This window comes from Tupaia chinensis, unplaced genomic scaffold, assembly GCF_000334495.1.
Source record: "Tupaia chinensis unplaced genomic scaffold, TupChi_1.0 Scaffold143584_1, whole genome shotgun sequence".
NCBI classification, from domain to species: Eukaryota; Metazoa; Chordata; class Mammalia; order Scandentia; family Tupaiidae; genus Tupaia; species Tupaia belangeri.
Genome location: NW_006203430.1, coordinates 5,890,104 through 5,907,258, shown reverse-complemented (window position 1 = coordinate 5,907,258; position 17,155 = coordinate 5,890,104). Strand labels below are relative to the sequence as shown.

The 17,155-nt window shown below is 42.6% G+C and overlaps 1 protein-coding gene across 2 annotated transcripts in view; it reads left to right on the top strand.

The window, feature by feature from the left end:
• Positions 1 to 449: 449 nt before the first annotated feature.
• The window catches only part of PIEZO2 (piezo type mechanosensitive ion channel component 2), a 514,198-nt gene continuing 497,492 nt past the window's right edge, over positions 450 to 17,155 (top strand). For both annotated transcript variants that reach the window (XM_027766530.1, XM_027766529.1), the window contains exon 1: positions 450 to 574. In XM_027766530.1, coding sequence (XP_027622331.1) covers positions 511 to 574 — 64 coding nt within the window. In that variant the 5' untranslated portion in view covers positions 450 to 510. The remainder of the gene's footprint in view (positions 575 to 17,155) is intronic.

Sequence of the window (17,155 nt, the reverse complement as noted above, 5' to 3'; positions counted from 1 at the left end):
GGCGTGGGCAGGGGGGCCGCGGCCGGCAGCGCAGACACGTCGGCTCGGAGGGGCTTCCGCGGCGCAAACTTTCAGGCGTGCCCTGAACGACGCCTTCGGGGCTGGGCCTGAGGCCAGCACGCCCTCTCGCCCCCTCGCCTCGCTGCGCCGCCCCCTAAGACCTTCCCCAAGTGTTTCCCTCACCGCCCGGCCTCACCGACCCCTGAAGAAGCCGCGTCTCCGGATTCGGGATCCCACACTTCATGGGCCGGCCGCTGGAGGACCCGCGCGGGGGAAAGCGGCTGCTGAGAAGCTGGTGAGGGGCTGCCCCGAGACCCGCGGGAGAGGGACGGCCGAGAGCCCCAGCGAGCGCGCCCTCGGGGCGGAGAGCGCGGCAACCCGCGCCAAGGCGATGCCCGGGCGGCTGCGAGCCGCCGGCGGCAGGAGGCCCTGGGCGGGCATGCGCCTGGCATCCCAGCTATAGGGACCCTCGAGCCTCGTCCCTCAGCTCGGACTCGCCGTACCGGCGCGATGGCCTCGGAAGTGGTGTGCGGGCTCATCTTCAGGCTGCTGCTCCCCATCTGCCTGGCAGTAGGTGAGTGTGGTCGACTCGGCGAGGTTACTTGGGGAGGGCGGCAGGGACGCCCGGGTGGGGGGCTTCTCAGCCGAGTTAAGAGCTCTAGCACTCTGGGGATCTGTCCGGGAGGCGGGCGCAGTGGACCGGGTGCCAGCGAAGTCAGGCGCGCTGTCCCGGCGCCTGGGCCAGGCTTTCTCACTTCCCACTCTGGGGAACAGGATCGGGGACTCTCGGCCGTCCAGAGTCCCGGTGACCGGGTTAGGCATGTGCGGGAGGTTATTTGTGTGGAACTTAGTTAAGCGTGGATTTTCCTTTGGAGGGGTACTGACGCGCTCAAAGGATGCCAGTCCGGCTGGAGGGCTGTTGCAGACCCCCTTTGTAGGTCCAGCACAAGAGCGGATAGACCCCCACCCCAGCGTCCCCTGAGGCACAGCACACCGCGCACCAAACCATCTCTCTCCCACTCCAAATCCCAGCAACCAAGAGGGAAGACATGAATCTCTGCCGTCCCAAAAAGAAAAGGAGGGATGAGGAATGAAGAAACAGTGACATGAACTTTCTTACTTTCTTTGACCTCCACAAAAGTCCCTGCTGTGAAAGTGCTGGTGCTGAGGCTGTAGACCCACCAAGACCTGGTCCCGCCCACCCTACGCTCCTTCTCCAAACGTTCTAAGGACCGAGATTCCTTAAAACCCACAAGAGTAAAAGGGCCACGGGACAGCTCAGTCGATGCCCAGGCCAGCTCTTCACCACGGGGCTGGCGGGGCGTTCACAGGAACCCGGTATCAGGTCCAAAGGCAGCAGCGTCCAGGGAGCGGGAGAGTTGGAGTTTTTCCTCAAGCAGACAGTGCCTGGTCGCAGTGAATCCTTCCCCTAAGAAGGACCACTGGACAGCGCTCTCTCCCACGGGAGCTAGAATTTCTATCAGAACCCTTTCTACCAAGTGTCAATTGCATTTGCTAAGACAGCTTAGGCTTCCCTGGAAAGGTCACTTTTTTGCATCTTGCCTAAGGTTGACGACTCACAAGCTTACCTGTGCTGTATGATTTATTTGTGCACATAATGGAAAGGGGGGGACTCTAGAGTGTTTAATAAGGATTGATTTTGTAGTCAGGTGTTACAGATTGTGAAGTTAACAGATGGGTGTCTGCGAGACATCAACGCAAGAGACCTTTGCGGAAAACCCACCAAGGCTCTCAGGGTGGGAGCAAGCAGCAGCGACAGGGATCCTCAGGCAACAGAAGGTCTCCGCTGCAGCACCTGGCCTTGCCTTCTGCTCTGCGTTTGAGTTCCTAGGCAGACTGACTGGCAGGGATCTTTGTTCTTAACAGTCACTTAGGCGCATGAGGAGCACAGCTTCAGCACTCCTAAGGCACCCTCTCTCCCTGCCAGTTCAGGACACAGTTCAAGGAAGGGTTTCTTTAGGTGTGATACCCAGGAGGTGGTGTCAGTCTGGGGATCACCTCTGGCACTGTGCCTGGCTCATTTGTATTTGCAGACTGGAAGCTAGGTCCGATCTGTGGTCTTGGGTGCCAGTGGGGTAGTGGGACAGGGAGTGGTACTGGAGTCAGAAGTACCACTGGTCTCTTCTCTTTCCAAAGCCTCTCCATCCACTCCTCAGCTTCCTCCTCTCTTCCCTTCCTCTCCCGGGCTGCTCCCCTCCCCTTTCCTCTCCACACCCAGCAGGAAGCAGCTCCCTGTGACTGTGGAGTTAGGCAGGTGGGCATGTGCAGCCTGCTAGGTCCACTGTGTGATTGTACCATCAGCTAAGTGAAATGGCAGCAGGGTTTGACCCTTTGGTTGTCCTCACCTCTCCAAATGTATGGGCTCTTGCTGGACTTGGCTTACTTGCCTCCATGTGGGGGAGGAGTGTTTGGGGTTGTGGTTCTGTCATTCTGCCTGACCCCTGGTGGTCTAGTCCACAAAACCCTTTAGTAGACTTTTGTGTTCTGTCTGGCTGTTCGGAGGCTGGGGGTGGGGGGTGGGGGTGGGATGATATGGTGAGGTGGGGGCTCAGGATACACAAGTACCCTCTGGAGCCCTAAGTCCTTTGGTAGGAGCCTGGGCTTCCAGGGGTGCCATGGTAGTAACCTCAGATCCAGCCTCCTTATTCTTTTTAGGACAACTGAGTTGGCCCAGAAGATTCTTGGGTCATTTTTTATGGCCAATTAATTTCTCTGGATCCCTGCACTTTTCTGGATATAGGAAGGCTAGCCTGTGTGTGTGTATGTGTGTGTGTGAATCTGTGCATATGTGTGTGACAATCTACATGTACAGGAATGTGAATGTGTTTCTGTACTAGAGTATGAATGCTGGGGTTAAATGTGTTCCAAGTATGTGTGCTGTGAGTATGTGAATGTGAGTATGATTGTGAATGTGAGGGTGTGAATGTATGAGTTTGTGTTATGAGTGTGTGTGTGTGTGTGGATGTGAGTATGAGTGTATGGAGGGCATAGACGACATTGCTTGCTCAACCCTAAGCCTGTTGCTTCTGGTGGAAAGCCTGGCTCAGAAGAAAGTAGAGGTGGTAGACTTGCCTTTGGAAAAGAGCAAGCTCATGGGGGAACCTGAATCAGGATCCCCTCACACGTTGGCTGTTGTTTAGGAAAGATATAGCCCACACCTTGAAGGTTAACGGTGGCTTCTAATCGCTCTACCTGTCGGGACAAAAAAGGGCTGGATAGATGTCACCTGATTTGAGCATTTCATTCTCTTCTTCAGGAAGTGGAGCATTTCAAGGTTATTGGAGGATTTTGAGGTCTGCCTACTCCCAAGGTGCTACTAAATCAAATATTCAGGTTTCCCTAATATCCTGAGCATGGAGACTGCAATGATATGTTTGCCATTAGAATCGATTTAACATTTTAGGCATCTATTTTTATATCTGGGTATAGCAGCCTTCAAAGCCAAACCTTTGCAGATGCCTATATATTTTTCCTTTATACCTGTTTCTGTAGCACCGATGCTGAAAATTTCCTGTAGAGAGAAACCTTAGCCTTTTCACCTCATGGCTGGTATTAAAAATTGATTGCTGTTGGATTTAATTGGATGTTTACAGTTTTCTCCCCTTATTCTTTGTGAAATTAATTTAAATGGAAGTGATAAATGAAATCAAACCTCTTCTGGGCAGGTGTTATGTGATTCTTGAGTGTTAAAAGCAAAACTAAACCATAATAGAGTTATTTACCATCCAAAATGAATATTCGGTGATAGATATGCCCACATCTATAGTGCTGAAAAATTAAGTATCCCCAGGTTATCTAAGAGTACTTTGAAGCCATTGGACTTTTTTTTCTTACACATAACATATGAAAAAAGTCAAAACCTTCTATAATATTGTGCAATTTTAAATAATTATAATCATATCTGATAATTGTGTACTTTACAACTATTTTTACATTTATTTTCTTTTAACAAGATTCTATGTGTCAGCCATCTTTAAGTATATGGTTTGAGTTTATTCCAGGGTCAGGAACAGACTGGTGTATTTTGATTTACATGCTTTTGACACGTTCATTCCATCTTGCTTAGTGTTGCCTAGAGTTCTCTAGAAGAATCTACTTGCTTGGAGAGGGGGAGGAAAGCCTGGTTTGGAGTAGATGGAGGGAGAATTGGAGGAGCTGAGGTCATGGTGCAATGAGATGACCAGTGCTTAGGAAAGAGCAGAGCAGAAAAGGGCACTGTGGAACACACAAAAAAGGATCCACCAGCTAATGCTCTGAGAAAAAAATTACCCTTGGCTAATCTTACAAATCCAAGAAGAATCTCTAAAATTATATTTTTGGGTAACTGGACTAAAATTTGAGTAAAAAATAAGGCTCCTTTTGAAATAAAGAAAAGCATAGCTATGTAAATATAATCTTCTCTCCATAGCATAGTCTATTTTTTCCCTATGTAGCATATGTAAATTTTGAATCACACACAGTCCAAGAATTACAAGTGCAGCTAATTTCTAAATGATCAGTGTTAGCCTCCGCCATCACTGCTGCTGTAGCTCTCAGTGGTAGGAGGTTTGAGCTGTTGAAAGATCCATTGAAAACATTTAAAAGAACTTTTATTTTTCTGGCACACCTTTCCAACCATACATGGCTAGATACTATTTATCACTTTTGGAAACCAAAAATATAGGTGGAAAGAATTAGAAATTTACATTTTAATTCTAAAATAAAATATTTCATGAACACAAATGGGCATCACACTTTGTCCCTGAGCTACAGAAGCTGGAGTTTTGTGTCCATCTTGTCATTCTATAGATGGATATGTTGCTTCACAGGCGGTGTGTGTTGTTCATAGTCAGAAATGGGCAGATGGTTTTGGACTACAACCTTGGGGAAGGTTGGTGTGATCTTTACTGTGTGATTGCAGAGTTGTTTTTGCTAGTTTTTTTTTTTCTCTTTTCTTTCTGTAAGAACGGAGATAGTCATCCCTCCTTCTTTGGGTGGTTGTGAGAGAGTGTACAGTGTGAGAGTGTGAGAGAGGTTGTACAGTGCCTGACACACTGCAGGTGCCACATGGCATCTATGAAGCTGAGCACAAGCGGGGAATGTCTTAGTGAGAGTAACAGACTAACAAGTAGTAACACTGACCAGAGCAGACTGATATGAGTACATGGGATTGATGTGACAGGAAGTTGTGCCATTGTAGCGCCCAGTTACGCTCAAGTTGATGTTACGTGTGTGTGTGTGTGTGTGTGTGTGTGTGTGTGTTGAGGGGGCAGGGATATTTTAATTACTGGGATTTTCTTGCCTGCTTTACTCAACATGTAGTTTAATAGTATAATAATAGTAATAATAATACCTTAATTAATAATAATATATTGGGTTGTAAGAAAAATCATGATGCATTTTTCTATGCAAAAATATGTCATGACTTTTCAGATGATCCAATAGCTTAAGTTACATTCTTCTGATTAAATAATGTGCTCTCCCTAGAGCTATAATTATAGTGTTTACTTTTGTCTTTCTCACACTATACCATTATTATTATTTTTGTTTTGAGAGGTTTCTTGCTATAAGGTGTGTGTGCTCGCCAAAAAGACAGAGACAGAGAGACAGAAAGTGAGAAATTACCCCCTGGGGGTATGGCCACACTGCAATCTCCTCGCCTCTATTTTCCTCTCGGGATCTTGGGCACGCACAGATCTTGGGCGTGAGCTTAAGCCACTGGGTTCAGGACTCGAACCACAGTCAACTACATGGGAGTCCAGTGACATAGCCATTACTCCAACTGCTGGTCCCTATACCATCATTTTTATAAGCTTTATTCAATATAATTTTATTGTATTTTTTAATATGGCATTTTCTTTTCGTGTCCTTGTGTTACTAGCAGTATGAAGTTGCATAGTAAATTATGTGTATGTTATATTTACAGAAATAACCAAGAGAATTTAGAATAGTATAAGAACCTCCATTATATTTAAGAACAATGAATTAAAAGCAATATGATGATACCATGCGTATATTTGAGGACATGGAATCAAGAAATAAAGAAAATATTCTATTAAATTGAGGTTAAACACAAAGATGTACTAGAAAACATTTTACAAATATGTGGCTGTCCGAGTGGATGTTTGGCACATTCCTCAGAACTTCCAGTTTGCTTTCCAGACTCATCTAGGACACAGCAAGCTCAAAAAGATGAGGCAACCTGGAGCACATACTGAATACCTGTGTAGAGAGCCAATTAGACATACAGTTTTTAAAAAATTTACTTAGAAACTAATTATTTAGGTCCAGCAGGTGGTGTGGTGGTTTGGGCAGTTGGATCCCACATGGCTGACTGTGAGGTTAAAGATCCAGCCCCAGCATTGTGAGAAACATACCTGGTATGTGTGCATATATGTTCGAATCCTGAAAGTAGAATGGAGGAGAAGGGATTGGGGCATAGCTAACCCCACTGGATGGAGCTTTCTTTCATTTTTTCTCCTTATCTCTCTCTGGCGAGTCACATGCCCTTGAGCAAATGAAAAAACAAATCACAAAATAAATTATTTAAAATTTTTGAACTGTTCAATAATTAATGGACAATGTTCTAATGGACATAGAACATTTAGTAAATTATTTTTTAAATTTAAGAGAGATGACATATAATTTGATATTTTTTCTGTTTATTGGTGAGTTTCTTTCTTTTTTTTTTTTTTTGGAGAGATTTTCACTGTAGGGCGCGTGCGCTCGCAAGACAGACAGAGAGAGACATAGAGACAGAAAGCGAGAAATCACCCCCCAGGGGAGATGGTCATGCCACAATCCCTTCTCCTTCATTCTCCTCTCGGGATCTTGGGCACGCATGCACACGCGCCCGGCGTGAGTTTTAAGCCACTGGGTCCGGGACACGAACTGCGGTCCACTACGTGGGAGTCCAGCGACATAGCCATTATGCCAACTGCTGGTTCCCAGTTTCTTTATTTTTTTGGAGAGGTTTTTGCTGTACGGCGCGTGCACTCTTCAGAAAGCCAGAGAGAGTCAGAGAGACAGAAAGCGAGAAATCACTCCCCGGGGTTATGGCCGCAATCCCTTCTCCTCCATTCTCCTCTCTGGATCTTGAGCACACACACATACGCGCCCTGGGTGAGTTTAAGCCACCAGGTTTGAGACTTGAGCTGTGGTCGACTAGATGGGAGTCTAGCAACATAGCCATTACGCCAACTGCTGGTCCCAGTGAGTTTCTTTAATAAGAAAATGACATGTAATAATTACAAGTTTATAAAGTGCTTTTTATATCTCCTGTGAAATATAAATACAATATTTCTTTGCCTTATTGTAGAGGATTTTTTTATTATTATCTACTATATTTTAAAGTCTATTCATTTATTTTTTTCCAAGAGTGAGAGAGACAGAGAGACTGGCTTCCCTAACCATTCTCCACACTGTAATCCACTGCAGGTCTTATCCAGCCCAGATCACAGGCACGTGGGTGTGCTTGACATGTACAAGGAGGCCTTAGGATACAAACCCAGGGCGTTAGCCTGTGGGTCCAGCATCACAGAGCACTGGGCCACTGTTGTGCCATGGCAGTTGGCACTAACCACTGTTTTTGAATTCGGTTGTACTGTATTAGTTGAGCACAAATCTGCTTTAAACTAGCATATTGTGGATGGACATATTTAAATTCTCATTTATGAATTATCAAATTTTAAATATACTTTATAAAAAAAGAAATAGGTTTAGCCATTGGTTCTGCCGATAACTACTTAGGTTTTCTGTTATGGTTTCACCAGTTACCTAAAATAGAAGCTTTGCTAAGACTTTAACTGCCTTCTTGAAAGAAGATACTGATTCTGTCGCCCAAAGTTAGATGATTGTCCTCTCGGTATTTTTCTCCAGCTCTGAACTCTCCGTTCTACATTAGATTTTACTTGGTCAACAATAGCATCCTGTCTGCCTTCAGCCTTCTCTGGAGTGCTCAAATGAGTTGTAGGTCACATTAACAAGCTGTCTCTTGGCTCCTTAATCTGCACATTTGCGGTGAGACTGTTGGTGCCACTGCCCTTCAGGTCTGAGTCCAAACCAAGAACTAGGTTCATATATGTTCCAATATGTTTGTTACATGCCTTCATCTTGTCCTACATGTGTTGTTTTGGCTTCACACCCTGTGTCTCCCGCAGCATAGAGAGCTTCAAGCCTCCATCTTGGACCCTTGGCTTCTTTCCATCATTGCCTTGTACAGAGCCAGAAGTGCTTTCTACTGCTCAAAGTCCCCCAGTACCTATTTTTTAATGAAGATATTTGGGGCCCAGTGGTTGATGACATTCCAGCCTTAACCTTGGTCACGTCATTTTAGCCATTCCTATCTTAAACACACTGCTTGGCCCTTATTCCTACCCTGGTAGCAAGTATGTTCTTTTCTCTAGTTGATAGTTGCTGCGTTCAGCCAGTTCTAAACAAAAACAATTCTGTTATTTATGAATCTTCTTTTCAGTGTATACAAGTTTCTCATGGTAGTGAGGCTTAGATAAAACAAACTTTCTCTTTCAGGATAGTCAAGATGTAGGTGCTCCAGACATGGCACATGAACTCTGCTCTCTGAGGTTTCCCAGGGATGTGATTGTTGCTCTGCCATCTGTGGAGTTTGCATTCAGGCCCAAGATTCTAGACAGCCTGTTACCATGTCCACATCAAGCTAAAGGATGGAGGAAGCAAATGCAGAAAGAACACTCCTTCCCCACCCTCTAAGGGTACACCTTGAAATTTTATGAATTGCTTCTGGATAATTTAATAATACTATCTACTTACCTAACTGCAAAGCAAGCTGGGAAATATTATCTTTACTTTGGTTGATAATGTGCTCAGTTACAAGGAAGGTGGTGTTTTCCCAGTGATAGAAAAGGGATATTAGTGTGTACTCATCCGTCTATGCCTGTGGAGATGAAGATAACAATATGCCCTGCAGACACTGAGGACTTTTTCCTCAGTACCTCCTGTATCACCTCTCTTTGCTTCTAGATCTATAGTTAGATTCAAGTCCTGGGGGCCCCTAAAGGAGAGGTAAGCATGATCCCTGAGGAGGTATATTATACTCCAAAAGAACTGCATGAGTTCCCTAATTTAGACTGGCAAAAATCTGAGAAATGTGTGAGGAAATGAGTTTGAAGGGTGAGAAATAACTGTGAAAGGGACATAAAGTTGGGTGAGGCTGAATTTATGAATATGGACCCACTGTGCAGAGTTTCTATATTCATTGTTGTAACCTGATAGGTTAGAAAAGACTGTAACAGTTAGGTTGGTTGACTGAAACATGGACCAAAAGGTGGCCTTCAATGTAGAAGTTGAAATGCCAGACCTTGCCTTGGTATACTGTGGCAAAGTCTTAGGGAAACTGGAATGATAGAGTGGATTTACCACAAACAATCTGCTGGTCCACCTGAGAGAATTCCAGATGACGTCTTTCACCTAGACTGTGAGAAAAAAATCTGTGAAGGAGTCCAGAACCCCTGAAGAACTTTGGGGTTGCTGTTCTCTAAGTCAGAAATTACAGTGAACTACTCCCATTGAACTGGGGATCCTTAAATGCAGTGGGGATAGTTGGATCCCAGATGGCAGGGGCCAAGTGGTGGCACTTAATCACCAAAGATGAGATAGTAGTAGTTACTATAATAAGCAGCAGAATCAAAGCTGTGATCAGAAGAGTCTGACCTGCAGAGACTTGGCTAGTTGGCTTTGGCTAGTTGGTCAGAATGCTTCTAGAAGTTAAATTAGATGGACAGCCTACTGAATTATGACTTGATCTGTGGGGTCTTCAGGAGTGGATGGGAGGATCAAGCATCATCCCCTCCCCTGTGTGAATCTGATGTGTCTGAAATGCTCTGTGCTCTTGTGAGCATAGGCGTTGATAAGCAGGAGTTGGGCTGGCTGCCAGGTCTGATTGTCAGGGAGCCCAACCTGAGGATGGCCCCTGTATCCTAAGTCCTTTCCCTACCCCATTTCTTTGAGTCATGAGTCTCTTAATTCAAAATGAAAATATTTGTGGAAAGAAAATGATCCTGTTACCCATATATTAATATGTTAGTCCAAAATGCTTATCTCCCTCCTCTTACCACATTGAGATGGGATGGACACTTTAAATGAAAGGGAGAGGGAATTTTTAAATGGTGGATGTAAGTATGATCTAGATTTCCAGTACATATTTTTAGGGTCTCATATAATTACTTGGCATTTTAGGGCTTTATATTTATTTATTTATTTATTTTTTGAGAGGTTGTTGCTGTAGGGTGCGTGCACTTGCCAGAAAGAGACAGAGAGACAGAAAGTGAGAAATCACCCCCCAGAGGGGATGGCCATGTCGCAATCCCTTCTCCTCCATTCTCCTCTTTGGGATCTTGGGAGTGCACACACACACATGCGCCCAGTGTGAGTTTAAGCCACCGGGTCTGAGACTCGAACCGTGGTTAACTACATGGGAGTTTAGCGACATAGCCATTACGCTAACTGGCTAACTGGTGGTCCCATTTCAGGGCATATTAAGAAGAGTTCCAGGGACCAGCAGTTAGTGTAATGGCTATGTTGCTGAACTCCCATGTCGTCTGTGGTTCAAGATCCCGACCCGGTGGCTTAAACTCACGCTGAGCGTGTGTGCATGTGTTCCCAAGATCCCGAGAGGAGAATGGAGGAGAAGGGATTGCAGTGTGGCCATCCCCCCTAGGGGGTGATTTCTCGTTTTCTGTCTCTCTGTCTTTCTGGCGAGTGCACGCGCCCTGTAACAAAAACCTCTCCAAAAAAAAAAAGAGTTCCAGTACAGAAAGTAGCACATGTTTCCCAGGGCCAGCTTTAACCATCCTGATTAAGAGTCCCAGCTCTAAAACTACATTGTCTGGGTACAGATCTTGGCTCTGTTATACAACTGTATAACTTTGATAAATTTGTTTAACATTTCTATTTTTAGGATATTTAATTTATAAAATTAGTTGATAATAATAGTACCCAGCTCAAAGGATTATTGCAAAGCTGAAGTGACAAAGTTTGTAAGGTTCTTTGAGCAGTGTTTGACATATGGTTAATACTCAATAAATAGCTCCTTATTAGTTGCAGATTCAGACTTTAGGCATTATTTTATTTGCATAAAATGTGTTGACTGGTTTGAGGACCTGCTCATCAAAAGCAACAGTTTTTATGAGAAGATGATCAACTTACAGGGAACCTCTGAAACTTGACCTGTCAAAAGCTGAGGTTGGTTGGGAACCAGCAGTTGGCGTAATGGCTATGTCGCTGGACTCCCATGTAGTCGACTGCAGTTTGCGTCCTGGACCCGGTGGCTTAGAACTCGCGCACGTGCCCAAGAGCCCGACAGGAGAATGGGGGAGAAGGGATTGCGGCGTGACCATCCCCCCTGGGGGTGATTTCTCGCTTTCTGTCTCTATGTCTCTCTCTGTCAGTCTGGGGAACGCATGCGCCCTAAAGCAAAAACCTTTCCAAAAAAAGCTGAGGTTGGTCTTGTTCCTCTCCCCCTTTGCAATTCATATATGCAATTAACAGTTATAACAATTATTCATTGTGATTTTTGAAACAACTCAAAAACTGTGACATCTCGTCTCCTTCTTTCATTCTTCTTCCCAGGCAAAATGAATCGTTTCCTATGGAGTAACCTGGCACTTCATTCATATTCATTACAGAATTTTATGCTTAGTTGTGTGACCATTCTTTTCCCTTTTACAAGTTCAGGAACTGTTGTATAATCCTTGTTCATATCCCTAGTACTAATTTAGTAACAGTTATTAAAGAATATTTTTTCAATTGTAGGTTTTTCTAACTGCAAAGATTGTGTCTGAAAACTGCATTTCAGCTATCTTGCAAGGGATTTAACATACAGTGAGCACTGAAGAGATATCTGCCAATTGACTATTTAAACCACTCACTGACTAAATTTTTTAACATGAATATCTCTAAATCTGAACATAGAATAGGTCTAACTTCCTGTAGCTACTGGTTTTTAAGTCTTTGAATATAAAATTCATGACAACCTAATTTACACTCTGATTTTCAAAAATATGAATTTCATCAGTACAGCAATTAACACCTTTTGCTTGCTCTGTAGTGAATAGAGAAGGAGAAACTCATTTGACAATGGTAAAGCTTGACCAAAGCATCATCCTTGGAGTACATATTATTTTTTAAAATGTTTCAGCTCTTCTGGAACCATATAAATCGATCTGTTTGCTCTTGTGGTCAAATCCTCTAGGTCAGCAGTCTTGGCCAGGTACAGAAAAGGAGGAAGAACATAGACCCTTAACAAGCTGATAATTTTGAACCAATGCATTATGGAAATGAATTAGTTTTACCTAGGTGTTTGCAGGGATTGGATCCAGGACCGTACAGATCCACAGATGTTCAAGTCCCTTCTGTAAAATAGCATATGCACATCTTCCTGTACACTTTAAATCATTTCTAGATTTCTGATAATACCTAATACAATGTAAATGTATGTAAATTATTGTTACCACTGTATATTTTAGGGAATGATGACAAAAAAAAGTTTGTATATGATCAGTACAAAGGCAATCTATTCTTTTTGAATTTTTTTTTTAAGTTTTATTTATTTTTTTTCTTGAGGGCTGGGAAGAGAAAGCCACATTTAAGATCTTACAGCCTCCAAGCCAGGCCTGTGCAAGTCAGCCTGGAACTCAAGCCCAGAGGTCCAGCATTGTACCGTGGAACCCTACTGCTTGTGCCATCGTGGCTGGGCCCTTGAATATTTTGGATTTCCAGTTTGAATCCAGGGAAGCAGAACCTGTGCATAGGAGGGCTGACTGTAAAAAGCCTTGCAGAACTCTGCTCCTGCCACATCCTCCCTCCTTCTGCCTTTCCTGGACCTGCCTGCCAGCAGAAGTCAGCTTTAGCATTGCTGCAGGGACAAGGACCCTCAGTAGAGAATCTAGGCAGTGAATAGTTTGGAAAGGGCCCCTGTCAGAAGGTCTATCGAACAAGTCTGGATCTTGTTACTAATGAGTTGTGTGACTTTGCCAAGTCACAGAAACTCTCCATTCCTCAATTACATCATCTATAGAATGAAATGTTCAAGGCTAAGAATATTTTCACGATTCATACAGTAATATTTCTGCACACAGGTAAGCAGAACCTGTGCATAGGAGGGCTGACTGTAAAAAGCCTTGCAGAACTCTGCTCCTGCCACATCCTCCCTCCTTCTGCCTTTCCTGGACCTGCCTGCCAGCAGAAGTCAGCTTTAGCATTGCTGCAGGGACAAGGACCCTCAGTAGAGAATCTAGGCAGTGAATAGTTTGGAAAGGGCCCCTGTCAGAAGGTCTATCGAACAAGTCTGGATCTTGTTACTAATGAGTTGTGTGACTTTGCCAAGTCACAGAAACTCTCCATTCCTCAATTACATCATCTATAGAATGAAATGTTCAAGGCTAAGAATATTTTCACGATTCATCAGTAATATTTCTGCACACAGGTTTTTTTTTTAATATTAAAAGGTATGACTATAAATCACTGCTTTTTAACCAACACATCAGAAGTTTTACATTTAAATTGTTCTGGCCTCTTAATAGCCATCATACTTGAATTCCTTGGGACTTGCTCTCAAAAATAGGTTAGGAATTACTATGTACTATGGAAAATAATTTTTATCATATTATACACTTGACTGAGGATTTTCCACAAGAGTTGGTTATTAAGGAGAGCATTCTAGTTTAGGTTTTGCAATTCTGATATTTTAGTGGTTCTTTCTTGCTTGCTTCTAATACAGAATCCAACAGACTGTGCATCACCAGGGTATAATAACGCAGTGTTTGGGCACATTTGGTTTTGAATCAGCTGTGTATATTTGCAGAAATAAAGGAATTTTACCACACGCTATTTATGATCAGATATGATTACACAGGGACTTCGAAATGTTTCTGGAAAAGTAGGATTAAAGTACAAATTAATTTTGGCGCTAATGTTTTTGAAATCCATATGTATTTTTTTCTTAATATGCATTTTTCAGAACTTTTTGAAGGCCTCTTTGTATAAGGAAAACCCAAGCCACATTATAGTTACTAATGAAGCTAAGTGGACATTAAACTATATACATAAGAGTGGAATCATGAAAAGATATTTTAAGTAAAGTATTTAATTTAGTGTAACATTACGATGACATTGTAGACCATAACATAACTTAATGAGGTAATTCTATTACCCATAAAATAAAATGGAAAGCTGCACAAACACTTCAAGTGTGTGTAGGTAGGAGAAGTCTTCCCCTCTATAGGTGTCACTGTCCTAAATTAAGTAATAGCCATGTGAATTTCTGCATCTCAAAGCCCTCCCACTGACCTGTTTTATCAAGCTGAACATTAGAATTTGCTCCTGCTGGCGGGCTAATTCTGACTCCTGTTGGCCTTAGTGCTCACAATTGTCTAGCTAGTAAGCACGGAAGCATTCTTTGCTAGAGTCAGGCTTGCCATCTGCATGCCAGACAGAACTGCTCTAACACACAGCCTCTGGCAACTTCTTCAATCAGGAGAGAGGATTAAAGGTCAGATTACAAGGCTATGGGAAGAGGGACAGTCATAAACTGGCCTTTGTTTCTTGTGTGCCAGTACTTTCCAGAAACTTCCAGCTCCCTAGAATTTTTCATTAATGACCATAAACCTCTAAAGTATTACTTTTCAAAGCATCTCAGTTTTTCTGCAAAGCATCATTGTATTTGTCATGACAAGACCTTAGAGTCACATTGCATTTCTGACCCATGGTGGCACTACCCAACAACTCCCATCTCATTCACTGGACTCGGTTTATTATTACTTTTCAAACTGTTTTCAAACCATTGAAACCATCCTCCAAGTGCAACAGTTTTCTACCAAGGAGCTTATTTTAAAGGATTTGATACAGTTCCTGAAGGTATTTCTTATGTTGGATATCAAAATATCTTGAGTAATTATCTTTAGAATATGTTTTTTTTTTCCTCTAAACTTAGCACTTAGAAGGGAACAAATGTAAGATATTTTATTATCCTGTAACACTGATTAACAATTTAGTCAAATATATCCGTAATCAGATTTGCATATTAGCTCTAGTCTTGGAATATATTTATTTACATTTTTAGTGTTTTGAAGTTTATTTTATCAAGAAAGAAGAAGATAAGCATTTTATTTTTAAAGTTTATTTTATTGAGAGAGAAGAAAAGAGGCAGCCTTGACAGGATCTCATCATGTCGTGAAACCTCCACCCCAGCCTTCCAGCCAGCCAAGTGTGTTTCAGATGAACCCAAAATCTGAATCACTGTCTTCTATGTGGCTCCAAAATTGAAGAGTAGTGCCCTACTGCCTACATCATCATAGGTAGGCCAAGAGACAGGTGTTTCTGACAGTCTTGCTATGCTGTTCTCTTCTGCCCCAGCCTCCCAGTTAGCTTGAAGGGCATGCTCACCCTTTTAGATTGGTCCAGGAACTCAGGCCTCTCATGCAGCCTCAGTGTTGCACAGTGCCACCCTTCTGCTTGTGCCTCCATGACTTGGCTTGGAATATATAGTACTACTGGTCTCCAAGGAAGGAGTCTGCTAGCAGCACAAAGCCTGTTTGGAATACCTTCACAATGTGAACCACACTGAAGTAATATATTATACATTCGAACATGCATTTACTTCATTTTCTTAAAAAGAACGTATTTGAGGGGCAGCAGGTGGCATAGTGGGTTATCTCTTGTGTCTTTAGCTTAGTGCTAATCGGGCACTGATTTTTTTTGTCCATTGGGACTCTGGACTTCCACATGGCCGATCGCAGTTTGAATCCCAGACCCAGCAGCTTGAAACTTACGTGAGGCACGTGTGCATGCATGCCCCAAATCTCAAGAGACAAATGGAAGAGGAGAGTGATTTCTCACTTCCTTTCTCTGTGTCTCTCCAGTGAAATCAAGTTCCTTATAGCAAAAATCTCTCTATTAAAAAAACCAAAAAAAACCCCCAAAAAACAAAAAAATCTTAAAAAACTTATTTGAAACATAGTAATTTATTTTCTTTCAAACATTTTTTTTTTTTTATTATCCTCTGATTTTGACCACTGATTCACCTCCCAGTGAGGTCTATGTACATTTCCCAGAATTCACTAAAATCACTGAGTAATCTGAGATTGTGTATGTGCCCAGCATTTTTTAGCTTAAAATAGCTCTGGCTTTTGTTTACTCCAGTGTCAGAGGAAAATCATGTCTAATTGTTGGTTCATATCTCTTTATCACTTTTGACATTGCTGCTTTCTAGGTTTTTATTTTGGCTATAGCCCAAAGGGAGTTAAATACTTTTTTAAAGTCTTATTTTAAAGGTTTCTAAATATTATCATGTATACTTTCCCATCTGTGTATTCTTGGTCCAATTGTTGGCACTTCGTTTTCATTTTCTTTCCCAGAGTCACAGAGACACAGAGAAAGAGAAAGGGAGAGGGAGAAGGCATCCCCCAATAGGGCATAATCATGGTGTAATTCCTTCTCCTCTAGTTTTCCATCCTTTAGGAATTTGAGGCATGGTTGCACATACATCCAGTGTATTTTTCAAGTTGCTAGGGTGGAATTTGAATAACATAGTTGGCTATGTGGGATCTAGCTCCTTTAACCACAGGGGCTGCAGGCGGACTTCATCTTATTTCTTAATAGAAATATAAGAAGAGAATTTTCACTCACTTAATTTTTTCTTTATCCTTAAAGATTAAGCAAAACGGGGGGGGGAGATAAAAACACAGGGGACAAATATAAAAGATATTTTCAAAGGTTATCTCTTGTGTTAGCATAATGCTAATCGGCACTGATTTTTTTTGTTCTTCATTTCTTACAAAATATTCTGTTATTTTTTTCCCCCAAGGGGCTCCTTGAATTTTATGATGTAATTCCTGTTGGGAAAGTTTTATTTTACATAGACGTTGCATATCTTAATCTAGCATTTTATGAAAGAGAGATATTAAGAAAGTTTTATGATGAGATATTTTTGAGACATGCTGAGTTAAATAAATTACATGTTCTGTATGGCAAGACTGTTCAGAGTTTAGTAGCTAATGCAAATCATGAATTTCTCAGAGTTGAGTAGGCAGTGTTTCCCAAACCTATCTGACCACAGAACCCCAGTATGTTTCTCTTGGCACCAATGTTATAGGAACATTCATTAGAACATTATAGACTTTTG